The sequence below is a fragment of the Penicillium hordei genome (assembly GCF_028827395.1).
Source record: "Penicillium hordei strain IBT 12815 chromosome Unknown utg000001l_segment0_segment0, whole genome shotgun sequence".
NCBI classification, from domain to species: Eukaryota; Fungi; Ascomycota; class Eurotiomycetes; order Eurotiales; family Aspergillaceae; genus Penicillium; species Penicillium hordei.
This window is the reverse complement of record NW_026623142.1, coordinates 7,180,932-7,202,343: the sequence shown is the minus strand read 5'-3', so window position 1 is coordinate 7,202,343 and position 21,412 is coordinate 7,180,932. Positions and strand designations below refer to the sequence as shown.

Genomic DNA, 21,412 nt, shown 5'->3' with positions numbered 1-21,412 from the left:
TCGACTATAACTATAATTATATCGTATCCGTCTAAGACTAGTAACTTCGTAATAAAGTCTATCGTAATCTATTCCTACGGCTAGGTTAGTATCTTAGATAACTATAATTCTCTGTAAGGTACGTATCGTATAGGTTTATTCCGTTAGTATATATCGTAAACGCGGATATAGAATCGAACCTTTCGCTATATATTTAGAAAATAGTAATTTCGCGTGATATATTCGATAGTTTTTTCTACTCCTATATATCTATACGAGATATTATCGTAGTATCGACGTATAACCTCTTCTCTTAGCTTATTTAGAATATATATTAATCTATATATATAGAGTAATCCTTAGTTGTCCTTAGTGAGTTTTCCGCCCTTCTCGACGAGTTAATTGATTATATCTTCCTCTAATACGTCTTTGATTTTCTATAAGAAGTCGTTATCTTTAACTTCTATCGTCGCGGCTAGTAACTATTTATTATACGAGATAGTACTATTAGAGTTTTATCTTAATATAGCGGGATCTACTATTTTAGTTCTTAATTCGTAGTCTAGTCGTCTACTTAAAGCGTCGGCTTATCCGTTTTCTATTCCTTTGTAGTGTTCGATTTTAAAATCGTATTATATAAGGGTTTCGGCCTATCGCGCTTATCGTCTCGTTAATTTCTTCGTCGTAGTGAAGAATATAAGATTCTTATAATCGGTCTTGACTATTACCGTATACTTTGCTCCCTCTAGATATACTCTCTAGACTTAGAATACTAATACTATAGCTAATAATTCCTTATCGTATATATCGTAGTTAAGTTCTACTAGAACTATTTTTCTTAACTAAAATATAACTAGTCGGTGCTTACCGTTAGTTCCCGGTTACGTTAGTCTTACTCCTAGAGTATAGTCTAATATATCGGTTTCTATAATAATTAGTCGGTCGTAGCTAAACGTAGCTATAATTGTTCCTTTATTAAAGAGTTTCTTAAGGTCCTAGAACGATTTATCTACTATCTTATCCTATATAAATTTCTGATCTTTCTTAGTAAGATGGTAGAGTCCTAATACGACTCTAGCGTATCTATCGATAATCTTCCGATAATAATTGGCTAGACTAAGAAATTGTTATACTTCTTTTATATTTTTAGGTATCGGCTATTCTATAATACTTTTAACCTTATCTTCTTCTATCCCTAGTCCTTTAGGGGTAATACGGTATCCGAGGAAAGTTATTTCCTAAACGTAGAATTCGTATTTCTTTAGTTTAAGAGTGACTTCTACTTCTCTTAGCTTCTATAATATAAGTTTATTATATTTGATATGATCTTTAAGTGTTTCTAAGAAGACTAAAATATTATCTAGATATACGATAACGAAGATATCTAAATATTCCTTAATCGCTTTAAAGATAAAGCGTTAGAATATCGCTAGTACGTTAGTAAGGCCGAAAGGTATAACCTTATATTCGTAATATCCGAACTTAGTTCTAAATGCCGTTTTCTATTTATAGCCTAGCTTAATCCTAATACGATAATAGGTATTAGTAATGTTATACTTCGAGAAGTACTTAGTATGTCTAATCCTATCTTATATTTCGTTGATTAAGGATAGCGGGTATCGATCTTTAATAGTAATCGAATTTAAATATCGGTAATCTACGTAAAGTCGAAGACTCCCGTCCTTTTTTAGTATAAAGATAATAGGATATCTAGCCGCTAACTTCGAGACTCGGATATATCCTTTTTATAGGTTCTCCTTGATATATTCCTTAAATATATCGGACTCCTTCTATAATAACTAATAGATAGGTATAAAAGTTGGTTTAGTACCTTCTATAGTATTGATCTCGTGATTAAAGGATCTATATTTCGGTAATACTCTATCGGCTAGTACTATAAAAATATCCGTAAACTCCTAGTATTCCTCCGGAATCCTAGGTTTATCGCTAGTTATGTATAGCTTCTTATATTTGATTATTATATAGTCCTTCAATTTTTAGTCGGATATATCTAGTGATTATTCTATAGTATCTAGGGTAACGCCTATAACTAATACTCTAGTCCTCTTACTTCGGGACTATTTACTACGCTCGTTTCGTTAGGTAGACTTCTATCGATATATCTTATATTCGTCGTATATCTCTATATATATATATTTATCGAATAAGATATATCCCGATTACTAATCGATACTCGGGTTATACTTCTTAAGCTATAGAATACCTAAAACAATATCGTAGTCTCCCGTCTCTAGGATATTAAACTATATTAATTCTAGGTGCCTATAGATAGATATAGGCAATATAATGGTTTCCTCGCTAATTCCTCCTAAGAGTACTTCTCCGTCGAGTCCTACGACTAGTATTACGTATAGTAGGGGTTCGGTCGTAACTTATCGATCTTCCTTAAATCTTAGGTTTATAAAGTTATTAGTAGCTCCCGAGTCGATAAGAGTCTATACCTTCCCTATAGGTAGGATCGTATACAATTTAATATATATTCCTAACGTTATTACCGCTAGATATATTATTAGTCGACCCTCGTGGTCGTATATCTAGCGTCCGTTATACTAAATTCCTTAGTACTCCTTTGTCTATTATAGCTTCTTTATCTACTATAGTAGTTTCGGTTCGATGCCGTAATCTAACTTTACTAATCTATAAATGGTATACGTTTCGTTGTAGTATATAATACTAGCTATCTTACTATATCCTAGGTATCGCGTATATCCTTTATATACGTAAGTAGAATTTTCGTAAAGGCATCCTACTAGGTCGTCGCCTTCCTTAATTACGTTAATAAGGTACTAGTCTAGTCTACTAGGCTATATCTTTCCTTCGAGATATCCTATAAGCTTTTTAGCTTCTTTATTATCGTAATGGTTCGTAGGGTTTTCTATTAGTGTTTTTAGGATAGTTTAATCTATTCCGGGAAGCGTATCTAGCGTTCCTAGATTACTATTAGCTCCGGGGATCGGGTTCTATATCTCCGCGGGTCCTATATCGTTCGTCTTAAGACGATTATAGTCCTAGGACTTCTCTATTCCTATAATTGTGGTCTCTAGACCTAGTAGGTCTTACGACCGCCGACCGAGGTCCTCCCTAGCCTTAAGTCCTACTAGGTCCTAGATTAGTGCCTAGGGTACGTGCTATATCTACCCTTAACTTTCTACTGTATTCTAATCGATTTCTAGATAATCGAGTTCCGGCTCGTCGGCTAACCCTTTAATATATAGGTTGCCCGCTATTATCTCTTCCGGGTTAAGGCCTTAGTACCTACCTATAAGATCTTCTAAGAGCTCGTCTCTTAGGTTTATAGCGACTCGCCTACTACTTCTAAGGCTATCGATAAGGGTCCCGACCTACCCTTTTAGGTCGCCCTATTGCTCGTTAGGGTATATTTCCTCCTAATATTCCTAACTAGCGCTCGTTCCTTCGGCGCTAGTACCTATACTAGTAGTGGCCTTTCCCTCTTAGGTCGCTCGTAGTGTTTTACGTATCGCCTATATATATTGCCGTTTCTCGTACGGTTTCTTCTATTTATATTCCTTCGCGCGGTATCCTGGTTTCCTATAGGTAAAGTAAAGATTCTTATTATAACGCTCTTTTTACTTATTGTGAGTAGCGTCTAACTCTATTAGCTTCGGGCTATATAGATTATTATCCCTTAGTATCGCTCTTTCGCGGCGTCTACCGAATCGGTTAAAGCTATATATCTTTCTACGCTTCTATAATTCTATTTCGTATCGTTCCCTTCTTCGTTCGCTATTACGGTTATCGATCTTGACCGCAATCTTAATAAGTTAATTAAGCTTTTCTAGCTAATCTATTCGCGCTAGTTCGTCCTTAATATCGGATTTTATTCTAGCTTCGAAGTAAGGAAGATATACTCTATCTAGCTAATCTAAGTAAGAGATGATTTGTAAGAACTTAGAGGTATAGCTTGATATAGTTCCGGTTTATCGGATTCGTTATAACTTTTTCTAGGCTATTCTTATAGCGTTGATATCTCCGAATATATTTTCGAGGTATCGACGGAAATTACGATACTCGCTAAAGATATTTATCGTGGTATCCGACTATTCTTTAGGTTTCTTTCTATAATAGTTACGGATATAAGATTCGAACTAATCCTATACTTAACCGTGTAAGTAGGTTGATATAAAAATCACCTTACCGGCTTCGTTAGGTATCTTAGTATTATTTATATCGAGATATATATCTATCTAAGTAAGGAATCTTTAAAGTTTGATTCGGTTTCCCTTAAAGAACTTAGCCTTAGGCAATCGTGGTACCTAGATAGTACTAACGGGTATAGAGGCGTTGACTTAAGCCTTAATCTACTCGAGGTAGTCGTCGACCTCGCTAAACTTAGTGCCGCTTTACTTACCTAAGTTACTAAGCTAATCTATAACCTTTTTAAGGTTATACTTAAGTTCGCTGATCTTTCGCTTCTATTCTGTAATAGTATTATCTCGTTCGACGTTAGAGTCGGGGTCCTCTATAGGTAGAGTAACCTATTCCCGAACGGGTCTCTTCCCGGTACTAACGGAAGATATATTACTTATTGTAACTCGAAACTTGATTTAAGACGGTCTTTAATATATTACGCACTAGCTAACTAGTCATAGTTAGGTTAGATAGGTTTAGGGTATACTTGCCTTAATACTCCTCGAATGGTCTAACGTTAATGATCGGGTCTTAACTAAGCTAATACTATATAGGGCCTTATAGTAGCCTAAGTCCTTTTAAGCGATTAAGGAACTAATACTAGGTAGAGCGCCGAGTAGATCTATACCGGGGTATAGGTCTACTCGTAAGTATTGTCAAGTTATAATTAAGTAAAGAGTTATAGTAATCCAAAAGGTAAATATAAGTAATAATATATGATTGAAGACGAAGAACTAAACTAAGTATATAAGGGAGTGTCCTTATATATCCTTCGTTTCCTACTCCCTAAGTGACTCCCTTAGAGTCACTGCTAGAGTCGCTAGTGACTCCCCGGATATACTCCCTAGGAGTAGGTCCTAGAGTCACAGTCACATATTCTAGGCGGTCACGGGTAATCGATATTGTTATAAGGTAGAATTGCCATTTGCCCCGCGAGGGCCGGTAATAGCTACCTTCTGGCAAAACCCTTTTCTGCCAGATACGTTGTACGTGATCTCGATCTGTTGGCTCTCGATGGCCCATTGGTGTGCCTGTGGGTCACCACTGATTGGTGACGGATAGGTCCGTAACAATAGGGTAAACGATATAAAATAGGTAGGAGCGTAAGGTAGGCAAACAAAGCAAGATCTCGCCTATAAGAATAGGGGACGCGTCCCTTTATTATAATCCTATAGCCTCTCTTCGTTTTACTTCTACTCTTCGTATCTTACTTCCCTCCCTTTCCCTTTATTAGAATCGTTATTTCGTTAGCTCTTCTTCGGTTTCGGGGTACCGGAAATATTACGATACCTCGACGAAACCCTATACGTAATACCCGCCCTCTTTTAGAGGCCCTAGTTCGTATTAGGATCCTCTAGTATATATACTACCTACGTACTATAATCGCCGAGTAGAAGGAGGACTAGACTCGCCCTTTTAAGATTAACTACGTAATAGACGCTAAGGCTTCCGTCGCGTATAAGCAGTGTTCTAGCCGCGCTTCGATATATATTCCTATAGGTTTCGCTAAGTTTTATATATAGAGATAGCGGCTAACAATTCTTAGGCCGCGACCGCGGTACTCGGCGACTATTAGGATCTAAGTAACGTACTAGCGTAGGCCTATAAGGTATTCTAGCTAGACTAGGTTAATATTAATAGTGCTAAGGAGGATAGTAGCGAGCTAGAATAGCCGTTTTCTATAGAGACCCGTTAAGTAGTCGCCGAGAAGATAATAGAGCTCTATAAGTCCTTCGACGCCTCGGAGTAGGCTTACTATAAGGAGTATAGGTTAACCGGTAATAAGGCCTAGGTTAAGGTATATAATAAGGTGGTTTTGAGTAAGGTTTTCGGCGTTCTCTAACTATGGTTTCGGTAGTAAACCCGGGCCGACTATAATATATTTCTAGTAGGCTATCGATCCGCGCTCCCTCCTATCGCCGCCCCTAATTTCTTTAATACCTAGGAGTAGAGAGTGGCCCGTTTTTCGAAGGGACTTATACGTCTTTTATCTAGAGATAAGGGATACGTTCTATAGACCCTAGCGAAGCGGGTGTTTTACGAAGGTATTTCGGCGGAGGTTCGCGAGGCTTAAGATACCCTAGACTCTAATATAGATAATAATGCTTCTATCGGGGGTAATAAGATAGAGGAGCGGACTATAATAGATTTCCCTATTCCCTTAGAGGAGATTTAAAAGTAGGCCCGGTTATATTTTTAGATACTTTTATTATACTACCGTTTCGGCGTCTTCTTTCCTACTTATTAGCTAGGTTTCCCTTATCTTTCGGGGTGGTTTCGCTATCCCTTCGTAGTAACTAAGGGTTTTTTCTCCTTTTTCCGCTTCTAGTAAGAGTATATTACTTTAGTTATATTTTCTATATCTCTCTAGGGAATCTATTAGTTATATTCCGAGGGCTATCCTTTCTATTTAATAAGGAAGTGTTTTTCGTCCTTAATTTGTTTTTTATTACGTACTTCTTCGATCTTATATTCCTCTTCGTCTTCTAAGTTAGGTATCGGTAGGGATTCGCTACCCTTTCTAGGTAGTTTTCTCTATAGTTCGAGGAGGGTTATATAGAAGATATTATAGATTCGATTATATTACTAAGGTAAGCTTAGGCGGTAAGCTTATTTTCCGATAGCCTATAAGACGCGAAAAGGGCCGATAAAGCGGGGTACTAATTTTCTACTCCCTTTTAATCTAAGGTTTTTTGTTAATAGGCTAATAAGATCTCCCTTTTTAAATTATATCGGAACGTAGTCTTTATTATAATATTTTACTATAGTTTCGTTTACCTTTCGCTAGTATTCCTATAGTTTCTAGCGGAGGTTTTCTAATTTCTTAACTCGCGCGGACGCCGCTAGGACCTCTCTATAGGGAGTTTCGCCCTTAAAACGTTGCCGGAAGTTAGGTAAGTATCCTAGTAAGGCCTAAAATAGAGATATACTAGTTGTTACGTTAATAGCGTTATTATATACGAATTCGGTAGATCTTAGTAAAGAAGCCTATAAGACTTACTTATCGTCTATAAAATACTAGAGGTAATATTTAAGGGTTTAGTTTATACGTTCCGTTTACCTATCGGTTTGCGGGTAAAACGCTATCGAAAGCCTAAGGCGTATTTATAATAGGTAGTATAGTTTTAACTAGAACTTATTTATAAATAGTAATCTATAGTCGGATATAATACCCTTAAGGGGTCTAAAGCGTAGTTTAACGTAGTTATAGAATAGTTCGGCGAGATCTCTAGTAGTAATCGTTAATAAAATAGGGAGGAATAGCGACTATTTCGTGAACCTATTAACGATAACGAGAATCGCGTCGACTAATCTATCCTCGAATATTACTAGTAGTAGGCCTATTATAAAATCTATCGAAATTTCTATAAAGGGTCGTAAGGGGATTAGTAATAATTAGAGTTCTTTATATAGCTTATACGTTCTTACTATAACGTCTTAGTAGATCTAACAATTCCTTACGTATTCGGCAACGTCTAGGTAGAGGTTCGGCTAGTAGTATTTCCTTTTTATTAGCTTAAGTGTTCTTATATACCTAAAATAGCCGGCTAGGGGGTTATTATAGTAAATACTTAATAGTTTAGTTCTTAAATTGCTCTCTATAGGGATATAAATACGTTTCTTAAATCGTAAAAGGCCCTCGGGCCTAATACTCTAGCCCTTTAACCCCGGAGTCGACGACTTTATAGCGGTCTTTCGGCGCTAAGTCTCTAGGTCTTCGCCCTAAAGTTGCCTAATAAGCTCCTTAAGGTCTATACCTACCTTAGTAAGGTATACCTACTCGGAGGCGTAAGCTAGCCCGACCTACGTGTTAGGGAGATAGTGTATACGCCCGAGCTCCCTCTAATCGATTATACTAATCGATTTGTCCCTATCTTTATTCTCTTCGAAGTATAGGATATTTAAGGTAAGCGTACTTATAGTTAGCGACTAGACTATAATAGAACGGTGATTAGTCGTCTACGATTCGCTAGCTATTCGGCGGCTTAACGGCGAGATTAGGTCAACCTTATAGTCACTCGGTAGCTAGCGCTAAGAGGGTCTATCCGCGGGATTACTCTTCCTAGCGCGATATCTTATTATAAAATCAAACGGAGTAAGGGCTAAGCACTACTATACTTGCCTACCGTTAAGCTTTAGCTATTTTATAAAAGCCTAAAGGTTCGAATAATCCGAAAATACTTTAATTAGGTAAGTACTCCCCTCGAGGTAGTATCGCTAGTATTTAAACGAGTATACGATAGCGAATAGCTCTTAATCTAGTATTCTATAGAGGGTCTCCGCCCTACTAAACTTCCGCGACTAGAAAGCTACTAGGTACTATACCCTATTCTCGTTCGGTTAGGAGAGAATCCCGGCTATAGCGCTATCCGATGTATCTATTTCTAGCCGAATCGGCCTCGATAGGTTAAAGTATCGGAGGAGAGGCGCTAACTAAAAGACGGCGATTAAGCGGCGAAAGGCTACCTTCTCGCTAAGTATTAGGTTAACCTAGCCTAGCTTTCGCCTATTTTTACTACCTTTTAGTAAGGCTATAAGCGGTAATATAATTCGGGAGTAATCCCTAATAAACCTACGATAGAAATTATAAAATCCTAGGAATACCTAGATATCCCGGTAGGACTTAGGAATCTCCTACGAAGCGATATCGGTAACCCGGCGAGGGTCTATCGAAACGCCCCTTAGAGATATAATAAACCCTAAGAAGTCGACTTAGTCTTAGTAGAAGGCGTACTTACTAGGCTTAGCGTAGAGGCCTACTTTCTATAGTCGTTTTATTACCTAGTAGAGGTAATTCGTATATAATTCCCGGTCTAGGGAGAATATAAGGATATTATCGAGGTACGCTACCGAAAAGGTATCGAGAACGTTATAAAGCGCTATATAAATATAGTTTTAAAAGATTGCCGGAGCGTTTATAAGACCGAAGGGTATAACTATATATTTGTAGTGTCTATAGCGGGTTCGGAATACGGTTTTCTACTCGTCGCCTTCTTTAATACGGATTCGGTAGTAGGCGTCTTAAATATCGATCTTACTAAAGACCTTAGAGCCGGAAAGCCGGTCTAAAATCTCCGAAATAAGAGGTAACGGGTACCGATTTTTTACCGAAACCTTATTAAGTCCCCGGTAGTTAATATAGAGCTATAGGCTCCCGTCGGACTTCGGTACAAATAAGATAGGGGCCCCGGTAGGGCTCTTAGATTCGCGGATTCGACTATTCTAGAGGTTTTCGTCGAGGTATTTTCGTAGCTCTATAAGCTCCTTTTATAATAGGGGGTATATAGAACCGAACGGAACCCTTACCTCTAGAGTTAGGTCGATAGTATAGTCGTACTTATTCGAGGAAGGTAAGGTTTTCGAGTTTTAGGATAAGAAGAAGTCTCGGAACTATACTAGTTCGGTAGGTAATTAGTAGTATTCCGGCGATACTTCGGCGGTATTATAGTTAATAGGTAGCTATACTTCTTCGGGTAGTTTAACTATAGCGAAGACGTACGTAAGGTTACGGATTTCCTTAGTAAAGCGGGCTAGAGGTAGTATTTCGATAGAAGGTATCCTAAACTACTAGAGGCTACTTCGTCCTACGATATAGATATTAAGGTCGTAAATTGTTATTATAGAGAGAAGGATAGGGCTTCCGGAGAGTCGGGGGTCTCGGTCGATTGCTACGTAGGCGCGGGTAAATCGACGGGTAGTACCCTTTAAATCGGTAGCTTTTAGTAGGATAGTCTATACCCCGTAAGTCGGTATTATCCTTTAGTTAATAGCGTAAAGGAGAGGCGCGGTAAGTTTCGCTTAGTTAAGTTTATACCTCTTAACGAATTAGAAGCTTATAAGGTCAACTTTAGCTCTACTATTAAGATCCGCGTAGGTTTCGAGGTCGTTCTAGGCGGTAATTGGAAGGTAAAGCCGAGTTCTAGTTCCTACTATAGGAAAAGACGGAGGTATAGGAGTTACTCCGTCTCGCTATCGTTTCCCTATAGGGCTAACTATACTATTATAGTTATTTAGCCCTTAGAAGGGGTTAGGTATTTATTAGAGTAGTGCTTTTCGCTCCCGTAATTAAAGTATTAGTTACGTTTCCTATTATCCCCGATAGGGTTTAGGCGCTTATCCGATAGTATATCCTTATCTTCTTTAGATTTTGATTTTCCTATAAATCGGGGCTTCTAGGAATTTCGATCGGAGTTTCTTTTCTATAGCGTATTCTCGATAGTTTCGGTACGTTTTCGTTTACGATTCGACTCCGATTTCTTAAGGTCCTAGAAGTAATACGCGATATCAATTATATCTTCCTAGGTTTTAGGGAGTTTAATAATATAGCGGCGGATTTCGTCTTAGAGGTTATATAAGAGTTTTACGAAGAAGGAAAGAGCCCTCTCTTTTTCTACTATCCTTAGGAAATAACGTTCTAGGGTATCGAGACGTATATAGAATTCTCGAGGGTCCTCGTCTCTCTATTAATAGGCCTTCTTAAGTTAGCCTATTACCTCGGATTCTAAGGTAGCCGCGTTCTTAATAAGGGTTAAGGTCTAGTCCTTAAAATAGGGCTAGTCTTCCTTAGGGTTTCGTAGTAGAACCGGTATCTTTTCGTTAATATATCTATACTATCTCTACCTATAAGTTATATTTATATTACTAAGTACTCTAAGAATCTAGGTCCGATCGTTATAGTAGCGCTTTAGCGCTCCCTTAAATTGTTATTATAGGTCTAAGAGCTATTCTTAGCGTTATTATAGGGTATAGTTAAGGGTAAATATAGGTATACTCTTAAGTTTAATTTCTTAGTCCCTACTAGAGGTATTATAGATATCTCGGTAGGGGCTTATCGGGGGTTCGTTTAGGGTTCGGCCTATAAGCTAAGATCTAAGAGTCTTAACCTAATCCTAGAGGTCCTTAAGTCTCTATAGCTTCTCTATAGTAGCTTAAGTCGCTACGAGATTCGTATTAAGGTCGGTAATTGGTTCGACCGGGTTAGCCTAGGAAATAGCTTTAGTAGGGGGTGTTTCCCTAGTAGTTCGGGGAGGGTTCGGTATCTCCTCTATGGCGGGAGTAGAGCGAGTTCTTAGTGCTATTCTCCTAGGTAATTAAAGAAGAAGAAATAGAATTATTAAAAGATACTCTATAAGTTAGGGTAGGTACCTATCAATTAGGTAGGAGAAGGTAACAAGATAGGTGGTTCCTAGAAGTCAAAGACTATTTCTTAAAGAGCCGTTAGGCTTCCTCTATATAGTCCAATTTATATATAGTCTCCCTATATTAATAGCGGGAGGAAAATGTGATACGTAGAGCGGGGTCTCGTTCCCGCGGGGAACCCTTCTCGGAAGGGTATGGAAACATAGGCGATCCCCCTCCGGAGAGGTCAAACCTCCTATAGGCCTAAGGCACCAATCTGGGAATGGCCTCACGTCTGATTATATCATAACAGAATAGAAGCAAAACTAGTTTACGTAGAGGAAAGGACTGTTATACCACCCCACTCTATAGTGAACCTACTAATAAAATTCAAATCAAAGCTGCCTAATAGCCGCGACTTTATCTTCTATCTAGACGAAGGCCACGGCACGATCTATATATATATAGTCGATACAAACTTTGCCTTTATCCCCGTTTCGAACTAAACCTCCGTAACCCAAACTATCCTACGGCGCGCCCGTATCGGCACGGTAATAGAAACCGAGTATATAATAGTATACTAAGTATACCCGGAAGCCGCTGCGCTCGCGATAACTACTATAAGCCTACCTTCTAAATCCTCTATACTTAGGCTAATAAATACCGCCGAAACCACGCTGCTAAACGGCCTCACTATTTATAGAAACGAAACGACTACTCGCTAGCTAGCCGAAGTGCTCCTATAATATAAAGTCTAGTCAAAGCCGGAAGTAGTCGAAGTCCTAGTCGACCGATAGATAAGGATCCTAATATTAGACGGCTAGGAGAAGCGCGTTAAGAGAAAGAGAGTCTATCCGACTAGGGTTAAAGAAAAAGAACTTATCGATAAGATCTTTAATAACCTCTAAGCCGATAGAAAGTTAGAATAGGCTACGAAATATACCCTAACTAGCTACCTAGTCTTTATAGCCTACCGAGAAGTCACTAAAAACGGGGAATAGATTAAAGCCGGCCGACTAGTTATCAACCTCTATAACGCTAACGCCGAAGCTATTAAAGATATATACCCCGTACCTATATAAGATAATATCCTTTAGCTCTACTACGGAAAACAATTTATTATAGTGCTAGATACCGCCGTATAGTTCTACTAATAGAGAGTATATCCCGATAATATTAGTAAGCTTAGTGTTATTACTTACCGAGGCTACGAAGTATTCAAAGTTGCTATAATAGGACACTATAACTCTATCGTATACGTATAAAGAGAACTCGACTATATCCTACGAGACCTACGCGCCTTTTATAGAGCGTATATCGACGATATCGTATTAGCCTTAAATAGCTTAGAAGACCATATCTAAGACCTATATAAACTTCTTTAAATTCTCGAGAAATATAATATTAGATTAGAACCTAAAAAGACTTTCGTCGGTTTCCTAACCGTTACTCTACTCGGATAGAGGGTCGACTCCTTAGGAATAATAATAATAGAAGAAAAGCTATATATAATCCTTAGCTTAGACTTCCCCCGAATACTAAAATAACTAGAAACCTATCTCGGCCTAGTAGGTTATTTTCGGACTAAAATCTAGCGCCACGCCTAGATAATCAAAGCTATATATAATCGGAAGACTAACCTCCTTAAAGGCGGCCTAGTTAAAGGCCCCCTAAGAAGAGCTTTCTTACGATAAACGCTATTCGAGAACCCTACTAACGCCGAAAAAGCTAGTTTTGACGAACTCTAAGCTATAATAAGAAGCGCTTTAGTATATATAACAGTTTTCTTCGACTATATAAGGTAGCTTTACGCCGATATTAACAGTTTAAAAGACGAAGGCTATAGCGTAATAATCTTCTACGTTAAAAAAGGATAGATATACGAGGACCCTAAAAAACCCCCCCTAGCTAACGTGGTCGAACTAATTATATTCCTAAGCCGACTACTATTACCGGCGGAGTATAACTACTAGCCTACCGAACTAGAAGTCGTATACCTAGTTTAGGTCCTATAAAAAATTAGGCACCTACTTCTAGCGGTATACTAGCCGGCGATAATATATACAGACTATAGCGCAATAGTCAACATTGCCGTTAACACTAACCTACGTTCGGTAGCTACCGAGAACTAAAATTTACGCCTAGTAAGAGCAGCTCAATTCATTCAAACCTTCAACCTTAAAGTCTTCTATAGATCTAGTACGAGTAACAAGATTGTAGATACTCTCTTAAGACTCTAGAGCACAAACCTAACTAAGCCTAGCTTAGAGAACGAGCTAGACAACTTTAAATAAGGGGTAGACGCCTTCCTAGCAGCACTAACCGCACCCGAAAGCGGCGTACTAAGTCACAATATAGTATTTATAGAGCTTTCTAGCTAAATAAAACAAAAAATTCAAGAAGGGTACTAAGCCGATTCGAGACTAGGCAAAGTCATTTAAACCCTTAAAGAAGAAGAAGTATCGGTAGACCCTATACCTACTAGACTACCTTATAGGCTAGACGACAATAGACTCCTTTACCTAATATATAACGATAGATTAGAAGCTATCTATCTCCTAAAGACAATAATAAAGGAAATCTTTAGCCTAGTCTATAACAACTAAGCCTACTAAGGCTATAATCGATATTAGCAGCGAATAAAAGGAATCTACTTCTATAAAGGAGCAAAGTTACTAAAGTAATATATCAAAAAATACCCCCTATATCTAGAATATAGGACCCCCTAGTATAGACCGTACGGCTTATTATAGCTAATACAATCCCTACCGATTCCCTATCATATAATCACACTAGACTTTATCGTAGTATTGCCGACAATACCTAAAGGATTCGATACTCTTCTAGCAATAACCGATAAGTTCTCTAAGTAGAACGGTTTCGTCCTAGGAAAGATAACTTAGGAGGGAAAAGACTAGTCGAAATCAGTCGTTATCTTCTAGTAGACGGCCGACTAGGGATTTCTAACCGTTATAATTTCTAATAGAGACCTAAAGTTCACGTAGGGGCTCTAGAAAGGCATATTTATACTTATATATATAGAGCTCTTTTTTATAACAGCCTACTACCCCTAAGCTAATAGCTAATCCGAACGTACGAACTAGACAATAGAAATTGTAATTAGACACTAGGCTATATAATAGCGCTAAGTCGAAGAAAATAACGACTAAGCCTAAGCACCTAAAACTCTAGTAATATATCGATAGGCCGAAGCCCTACCCTTTCTCTAGGCTACGCTAAACTCCTCTATTAACGTATTAATAGGATACTCCCTATATCAACTTATATACGGCGTAGAGCTCCGCTATCCTACCGATATATTACGGCAGGCGTTCGCAACGGACTAAGACTTTTTAATCCGCCTAGATACTAAACGTAGCTTAGTATACGCCGCTATAGCTATAAAGAACTATTATAATAAAACCTACCTCCGAAAATAGTTTAGCCTAGGGGACTTCGTATACCTAAGACTAGGATATAGATATAATATCAACGCTAACTAAGGACTACTAAGAAAACTAGTATAAAACTTCGTGGGAAAATTCAAAGTGCTCGAATATATCGGCCGGCTAGTATATAAGCTAGAACTTCCCGACTCCTAGGGAATCTACCTAGTGATTAGCGTCGAATACCTAGAACTAGATCCTCTAGAGGACGACCTTTAGGAGAGAACCCCGGAGCTAGCCTAGCTACCCGATATAGGACTAGACGCTATAGAATCAATTAGGGCTAAGCGGACTAGAAATATCGGCCGCCTAAGAGTAGATAGTATAAGAGCCTAAAGGATAGAATACCTCGTTAGATTCATAGGGCGTAGAGCCGCTAACGATATATAGATCCTATTATTAAATATAGGCTATTCTAGCTAGTTTAATCAATACGATTAGCGGTATAGTAACTTACCAAACAATTAAAACATCGACTAAGACCTTTATTCTTATATAATATACAATATTAACTCTAACTTTGCTCTTACTTTACCCTTATTTATACCCTCCTTATTAACTACTTAAAACACTTTAAGTCCTACTTTTAATTCTTCCTCCTTATAACTACCTACTTTTACAACCATATAATATATTACCTATAATAATGCCTCTAAAGAAAAGATATACTATAAGCCCTATACCCTAAGGCCTAAGCCTAAAGAAAACTAAAAAAGGCTCTAAGGCCTATATCAAAGCCCTTATAAAGAACCTCTAGGAAATAGACCTAGCTTATATTAGCGAAGATAAAGAAAACTATACGTAGATTATAGAATGGTAAAGTAAAGAGACCGATAAACGCCTCGAAGCTGAAGCTAAATATTTCGACGACAAACCACGAAATATCTAGATATACGATAACGACCCGCTAAACGACTTTAGCTAAACTATTATAATAGAATAGATAGTAACCGCCCTAGTAAGTATCTAATATAGCTTTAGTAAAGAAGACTAAGAATAGATACTACTACTAAAGGGCACTAAGCTATCCGATAAAGGCGTCTATATAGTATCTAAGTCTATATCTATAGTCGAACGCGGAGTGAGGTTTCTAGTCGATTTCGATAGAAACGGTCACGTATAGGCTATACGTATACCCGAGGACCCCGTACTACTCGGCTAGGCATACGGACTCCTAATAATAATTGTAGTACGTAGAGGAATTCCCCTTATCGGACGTAAATATACCTTAAAGCTAGGCAATCTAACCTTAAAAATAGACGAGAACGTGAAAAATTCGCCGGCCTTTTGCCTAGGCCCCGTTATCGCCTCTAAATCCTTTATTAATATAAAAAGAATAGTTAAGCGATAATACCGAATACTCCGCGCCGACCGAGAATATAAAATAGAACTTATTCTAGACTTAGCTAACGACGTAATCGGGAGCGACCACTAAGATATAGCTATCCTACTCGGCGATACTAAGGAAGATACCCTAAGCCGGCTAATTTATTTAACCGACTTCGAAGGTTACTATATCGAGTATACGGACAAAGCTAATAAGGAGAATAGTAACGTTTATATCGTCCTACGAAGCTTCTTTAAAAAACACTCTATTCCCTTCGACTACGATATAGAAAAGCATAAGCCATACGAAAACAATAGGGACCTAAAGCTAAAGACTAGTAACGCTTAAGTTAAAGTTAACAATAATATACCTAAGCTACTACCGCTACTACTCAAAAAAGAATCTAAGCCTATTAAAACCATTATAAGCGTAGAACTCCTTATCAACCTTAACGCTATATAACAGCTTGACCCGGTCGGCGCTAATATCGTAACTAAGATATATACCCTAGGAGAAATCAATAAAGAAGACGTACAATAGTATATAGACGAGGCCTATAAGAGATATATAGAATATACGGCCTAGATACTAAAATACCAAAAAGCGTAAACCTTAAAGGTAAACCGATACGTTAAAGCTAAAACTCTACTCGCTAAAATCAATAGTTACAACTTCTAATTTTCGAAAGACATCCTAAAACAACTGCTCTAACATTATATACTAGAGCTCGGATAGGACACTATACCTAAGAACGAAAATAGGCAAGCTGATAATAACAACGGCCAAGCCGAAGAAAGCGAGGAGTAAGCTCACAACGGCCTAAATAACGTATAGCTTTCCTCCCTATATATCGACGGCAAAGCCGGTTACATTCTTACAATTCTCGAAGACATCGACGGCAAAGCCGGTTATATTTCTTATAAACCCCGAACAAATATAAGGCCTCGGGACGAGACCTTATCGCGAGCGGGCACCTGTTACCGTCACCTGACTTGGTCATATGATGCCCCTCCTTTTTAGCTAGCTTAGAGACTAGGATAATACATCATCTCTTACCATACATACAACTTGTACCACGCGCCCTCCATAAATACATATACATAATTTGGATGTCTTTGAACTTATTTGTGTATGGGAAGTCCTTCAATGCTTGATGATTTCAAGTCGAGGATATTCTTGCCTTAGTTGAGACTCAATATTACCAGTGAGTCATGTTGCTCCCTAATAAAACCAACCCATACCTGCAAATTACTTGCAAAAAGCATTATTGAATTATTCAATATTTGGAATGCTAATGATAGCCTTGTCATTACCAATACTCTTTGTGTTGACTCCTTTTGACATCCTAGATGCCTCAGATCTAGATGTGGAGATCCAGGGGAACCCCGATTCAGGGGAAAACAAGAGACGGCAACCAAACCCCACCTAAATATGTACAAAGTGTCGATTTAGACCGGGAGACCAACACATTCCAAACTCCAGGTCTAGTCTCGAAATCGGATATCCCCAATACCCCAATGCCGGTGAGGCGTCGGAGGAATGCCGAGTCGTCCTAGTGCGGGGGACCAAGCCCGGGGAAGCTAAATCACACAGGGGGGAAAAAAAGAAAGTGAAAAAAAAAGGACTGTGGTCTTTTCTGCTTTTCTTGTTCCTGACATAACTCTTTTGTATACTTCCAAGGTTGCTTGGCAAAATCTTATAAATATGGCAACGGAAAAATGTATGCAAGATGTTGAACAAGCTTCAGAGGTATCTTTCTCCCCTTCCCCCTTAGATAACCTTCTGGTGTTGCGGTGTGCGAGCTTAAGAGGACTGACAGTAGCGCAGCTTGCCAGCCCCGATATTGTCGATGATGCTCTCAACGCACGCGAAAAGGCCTTGGTCTGGAAACAAGATCTACGCATCGTTCCATTGTGCGCTGCAATTTACCTGCTTTGTTACCTCGATCGCTCTAACATCGGTATATTTCCCGCCTCCAATGTCGGATAGACTTGAAGCTAAAGCATCTAGGCAATGCCAAAATTTTGAATTCGGATACTCACAATGATCTTCTCTCGGAGACTAATATGACTTCGTATCAGTACACGTGAGTCGCAACCATTAATTAACCACGACGATCCAAAGCGCTGATTTACAAAAGGATTGCACTCATGGTATTCCTGATTGCATATGCACTGTTCGAAGTCCCATCGAACTACTTCCTGAAGAAGCTCCGTCCTAGTGTACGTCTAACCAATCCATACACATCATCCATTCCCAATTATTACAGCCCCACTAACAAACACCAGCGCTGGATTGCCTTCCTCATGCTCTCCTGGGGTGCAACAACAATGGGTCTCGGCGGCGTCCACAACTACGCTCAAGTAACAGGACTCCGATTCCTCCTCGGTGTAATGGAAGCTGGCCTCTTCCCCGGCTTCGTATACTACCTTACATTCTGGTATCGCAACTCCGAGCGGTCGATTCGTGTGGCCTTGATTCTCGCCTCGGCAACACTAGCTGGCGCATTTGGCGGCGCTATTGCCTTTGGTGTGGGGCATATGAATGGCGCCCATGGACTTTCTGCTTGGAGGTGGCTGTTTATCATTGAGGGCGCCCCATCGTGCGCATCTGCCGTTTTGGTCTGGTTCGTGTTGCCAGATTACCCGGAAACTGCTAACTGGCTTACTGCCGAGGAGAAGGAGCTTGCTGCGCAGAGGTTGATTTTGGAAGGATCTAAGGGTTCTGCTCAAGCTATGTCTTGGGAGGATGCCAAGGCTACGCTGACGGATTGGAGATTATATGCTCATTATGCGGTATGTTTTCTGCGCCTCGCTCTCCTGTCAATTTCTGAAAGACTAATTGGGCAAAAAGGTATACTTCGGCATCTCAACGCCATTCTCGAGTCTTTCTCTTTTCACGCCTGCCATCACCGCTGGTCTGGGATACTCTGATCTCCGCGCTCAGTTGATGACCGTGCCTCCGTACGCGGTGGCCTATGTCGTGACTGTAGCAGTGGCCTGGTCTGCGGACTATTTTAACAGGTAAATTGTCTTGTATTTAGAAGCATGCCCAATTACTAACCTGAAACCATTAATTTTAAGCCGTGGTCTCCATTCAGCCATTTTCTCTTTCATTGGGGCAATGGGCTTCCTTGCCTCCGCTGTTCTCCCCGCCAGTGCATATCTAGTAAGTTGCCCAATCAGCGCAAGCGCGCATCAAGCCAATGAGTGTCATCATCTAATTCAACCCCCAGAGCCGCTATGGATGCCTCATAGTCGCGGCCAGTGGCGCCTTTGCCTGTATCCCACCCCTATTAGGCTGGCTATCCTCCAATATCAGCTCAACAGCCGGCGCAGGACTCGCAATCGCACTCAACGTCTCATTCGGTGCCCCCGGCCAAATCGTTGGTGTCTGGATCTACAAAAGTGACGAAGCAAAGATCGGATATCCAACCGGCCATTGGACAAATGCAGCATTGCTTCTCTTTGTGACAACCGGTTGCATTCTATTGAGGCTCTACTACGGCTGGCGCAATCGCCGTGGAGACGGGGCAAGAGACGGGAAGAGTTTCGCGTATTAGATTAGTAGAGCTGGAGTGTCGTGGTGAAAGTCGATAGGACTCGGGTTACGAGCTGCAGGGTGGACACGTCATATTTGAAGTTGGGACATGCATCTGCGTCATAAAACAGATAGATACAACATACCTAAAGTACCTAGGTAATTAATTTTAATGACAAATGAATTCTCATTCATTTTTACTCAGTGCGCACAGCAAATAGATAACTTCAGCTCCACATGTGCACTATCTCCATAAATAAAACACGGAGTGAAGTGCAAGGTTTAGATCTGTATTGTACATGTCAGCGGAGTCTAGTGTCCCCTTGCCTAGAATTTCAAAATTAAATGATATTCCAGATCCACATAAATCCTATATATCATTTAATCAATAACTTGCAGCTAATCAAATAATAAAAAAATCCCACGCCCCTCTAGATCTAGCCGCACCCGCCATCATCTCCACCTCCACCATCTCCTCCACTATGTCCTCCTCCGTATCCTCCTCCACCATCTCCTCCAGCAATAGCAACACTTTTCTGACGTGCGCGACGCTCCCTTTGCGTTTTAAATACTTTGTAGTCTTTGTTATGTGTATGCTGGCGGTAGGATGCGGGGCGGAGAGTCATATGCCTCTCTACGCGATGAGCCAAAACACATAGTGGTTTTAGATGAAAGGGACTGTTCTAGAGTAGAATAGAATAGATAACAGTTTTGCTTTAGATTTCTCGGGTATTTTAGAAAGTGCTTGGTTTGAGGTAGGTTGTCGTCGGGATGGCTATGGTGATGGAATAATTAATTTATATAGCCTTCCAACACCAAACCTTTAGTTTCTGCCTGGCATTGAAAAAGATATGGCGTCTTAGGTGGCTTGATTTTTATTTACTGTCTCGTATAGATCGATCGACATAGCCACCATCCGGAAAAGGCTGAGTGTAAAATATGTGGCCATATCAAGCAGTCTTGGCGATCATACTTCGGGCAAGGGTTTGTATAATGTACAATTCTAAGTGATAATATACCGAACATAATGCTAGCCCTAATTACGGAAAAGATCTATTCTTGGTTTTTTTTTTCTAGCACCTCGAGGTCATCCGAGGCCAGCAGTGGGTTGGTTAAAATAGACAATTAAAGTTGTTAGTTATTAGAGTTCAGCGTTCCATGGTTCACTCCAAAGTAACTGACCAACATCCAACGTCGAGTCTACAAAGTACTTTTGTAGAAATACATACCTTGCAACGCCAAGTAATATTGATAATCAGGGTTTTAATACAATTTACTTGATTCATTTTAATATAGGTCATTTGGAATGCTGCCCAACTCGGCCGCGATGCATCGGAAATTAATGTTTGGCTACTCCGTAGACACATGGCCAACGCTGTGCTACCCGCGGATGTGTAAGTTCGGGCGGGAGGCCAATGCGGCAAGAACCCGATGATCAACAGTACCTCAAACGAGGATAAACATGTACAACACGTTTTTCTAGAAAGGGGGGGTAAGTTTTTTTCCAGCCGATGATCATGGATCATAGATTCGTTAGTATACTCGTCATTAGTAAAAAAAAAATTAACAAATAATAAAGGGAAAGGAAGAATTCACACATAAAAGCTCTGCCGATAGATATTCTGTAATCGTATAATAAGAAACAAAGGAGAACAATCTGATAGAAACCAAACCCCGACCATTACAGTCCCAAGCCCAGTACCATCATATATGATACCAATATAATAGACAACCCGGTCCAATTCCGTGTGCGAATCTCCAAAACCTAACACAGCTTAACAAAAAACAACAGATACCAAACGAACTCCCTCTATCAGGTACATACACCCGA

General features: G+C 39.5%; 1 protein-coding gene across 1 annotated transcript; it reads left to right on the top strand.

Moving 5' to 3' along the window:
- Positions 1-17,745: 17,745 nt before the first annotated feature.
- N7537_002700 (uncharacterized protein) lies at positions 17,746-19,603 on the top strand (the record flags this gene model as incomplete). The annotated part of the gene is made up of 8 exons (XM_056893758.1): positions 17,746-17,790; positions 17,869-18,001; positions 18,052-18,127; positions 18,182-18,263; positions 18,330-18,836; positions 18,895-19,064; positions 19,125-19,209; positions 19,277-19,603. 8 exons carry the CDS (start codon positions 17,746-17,748, stop codon positions 19,601-19,603), a joined length of 1,425 nt encoding a protein of 474 aa, XP_056758753.1.
- Positions 19,604-21,412: the final 1,809 nt, after the last annotated feature.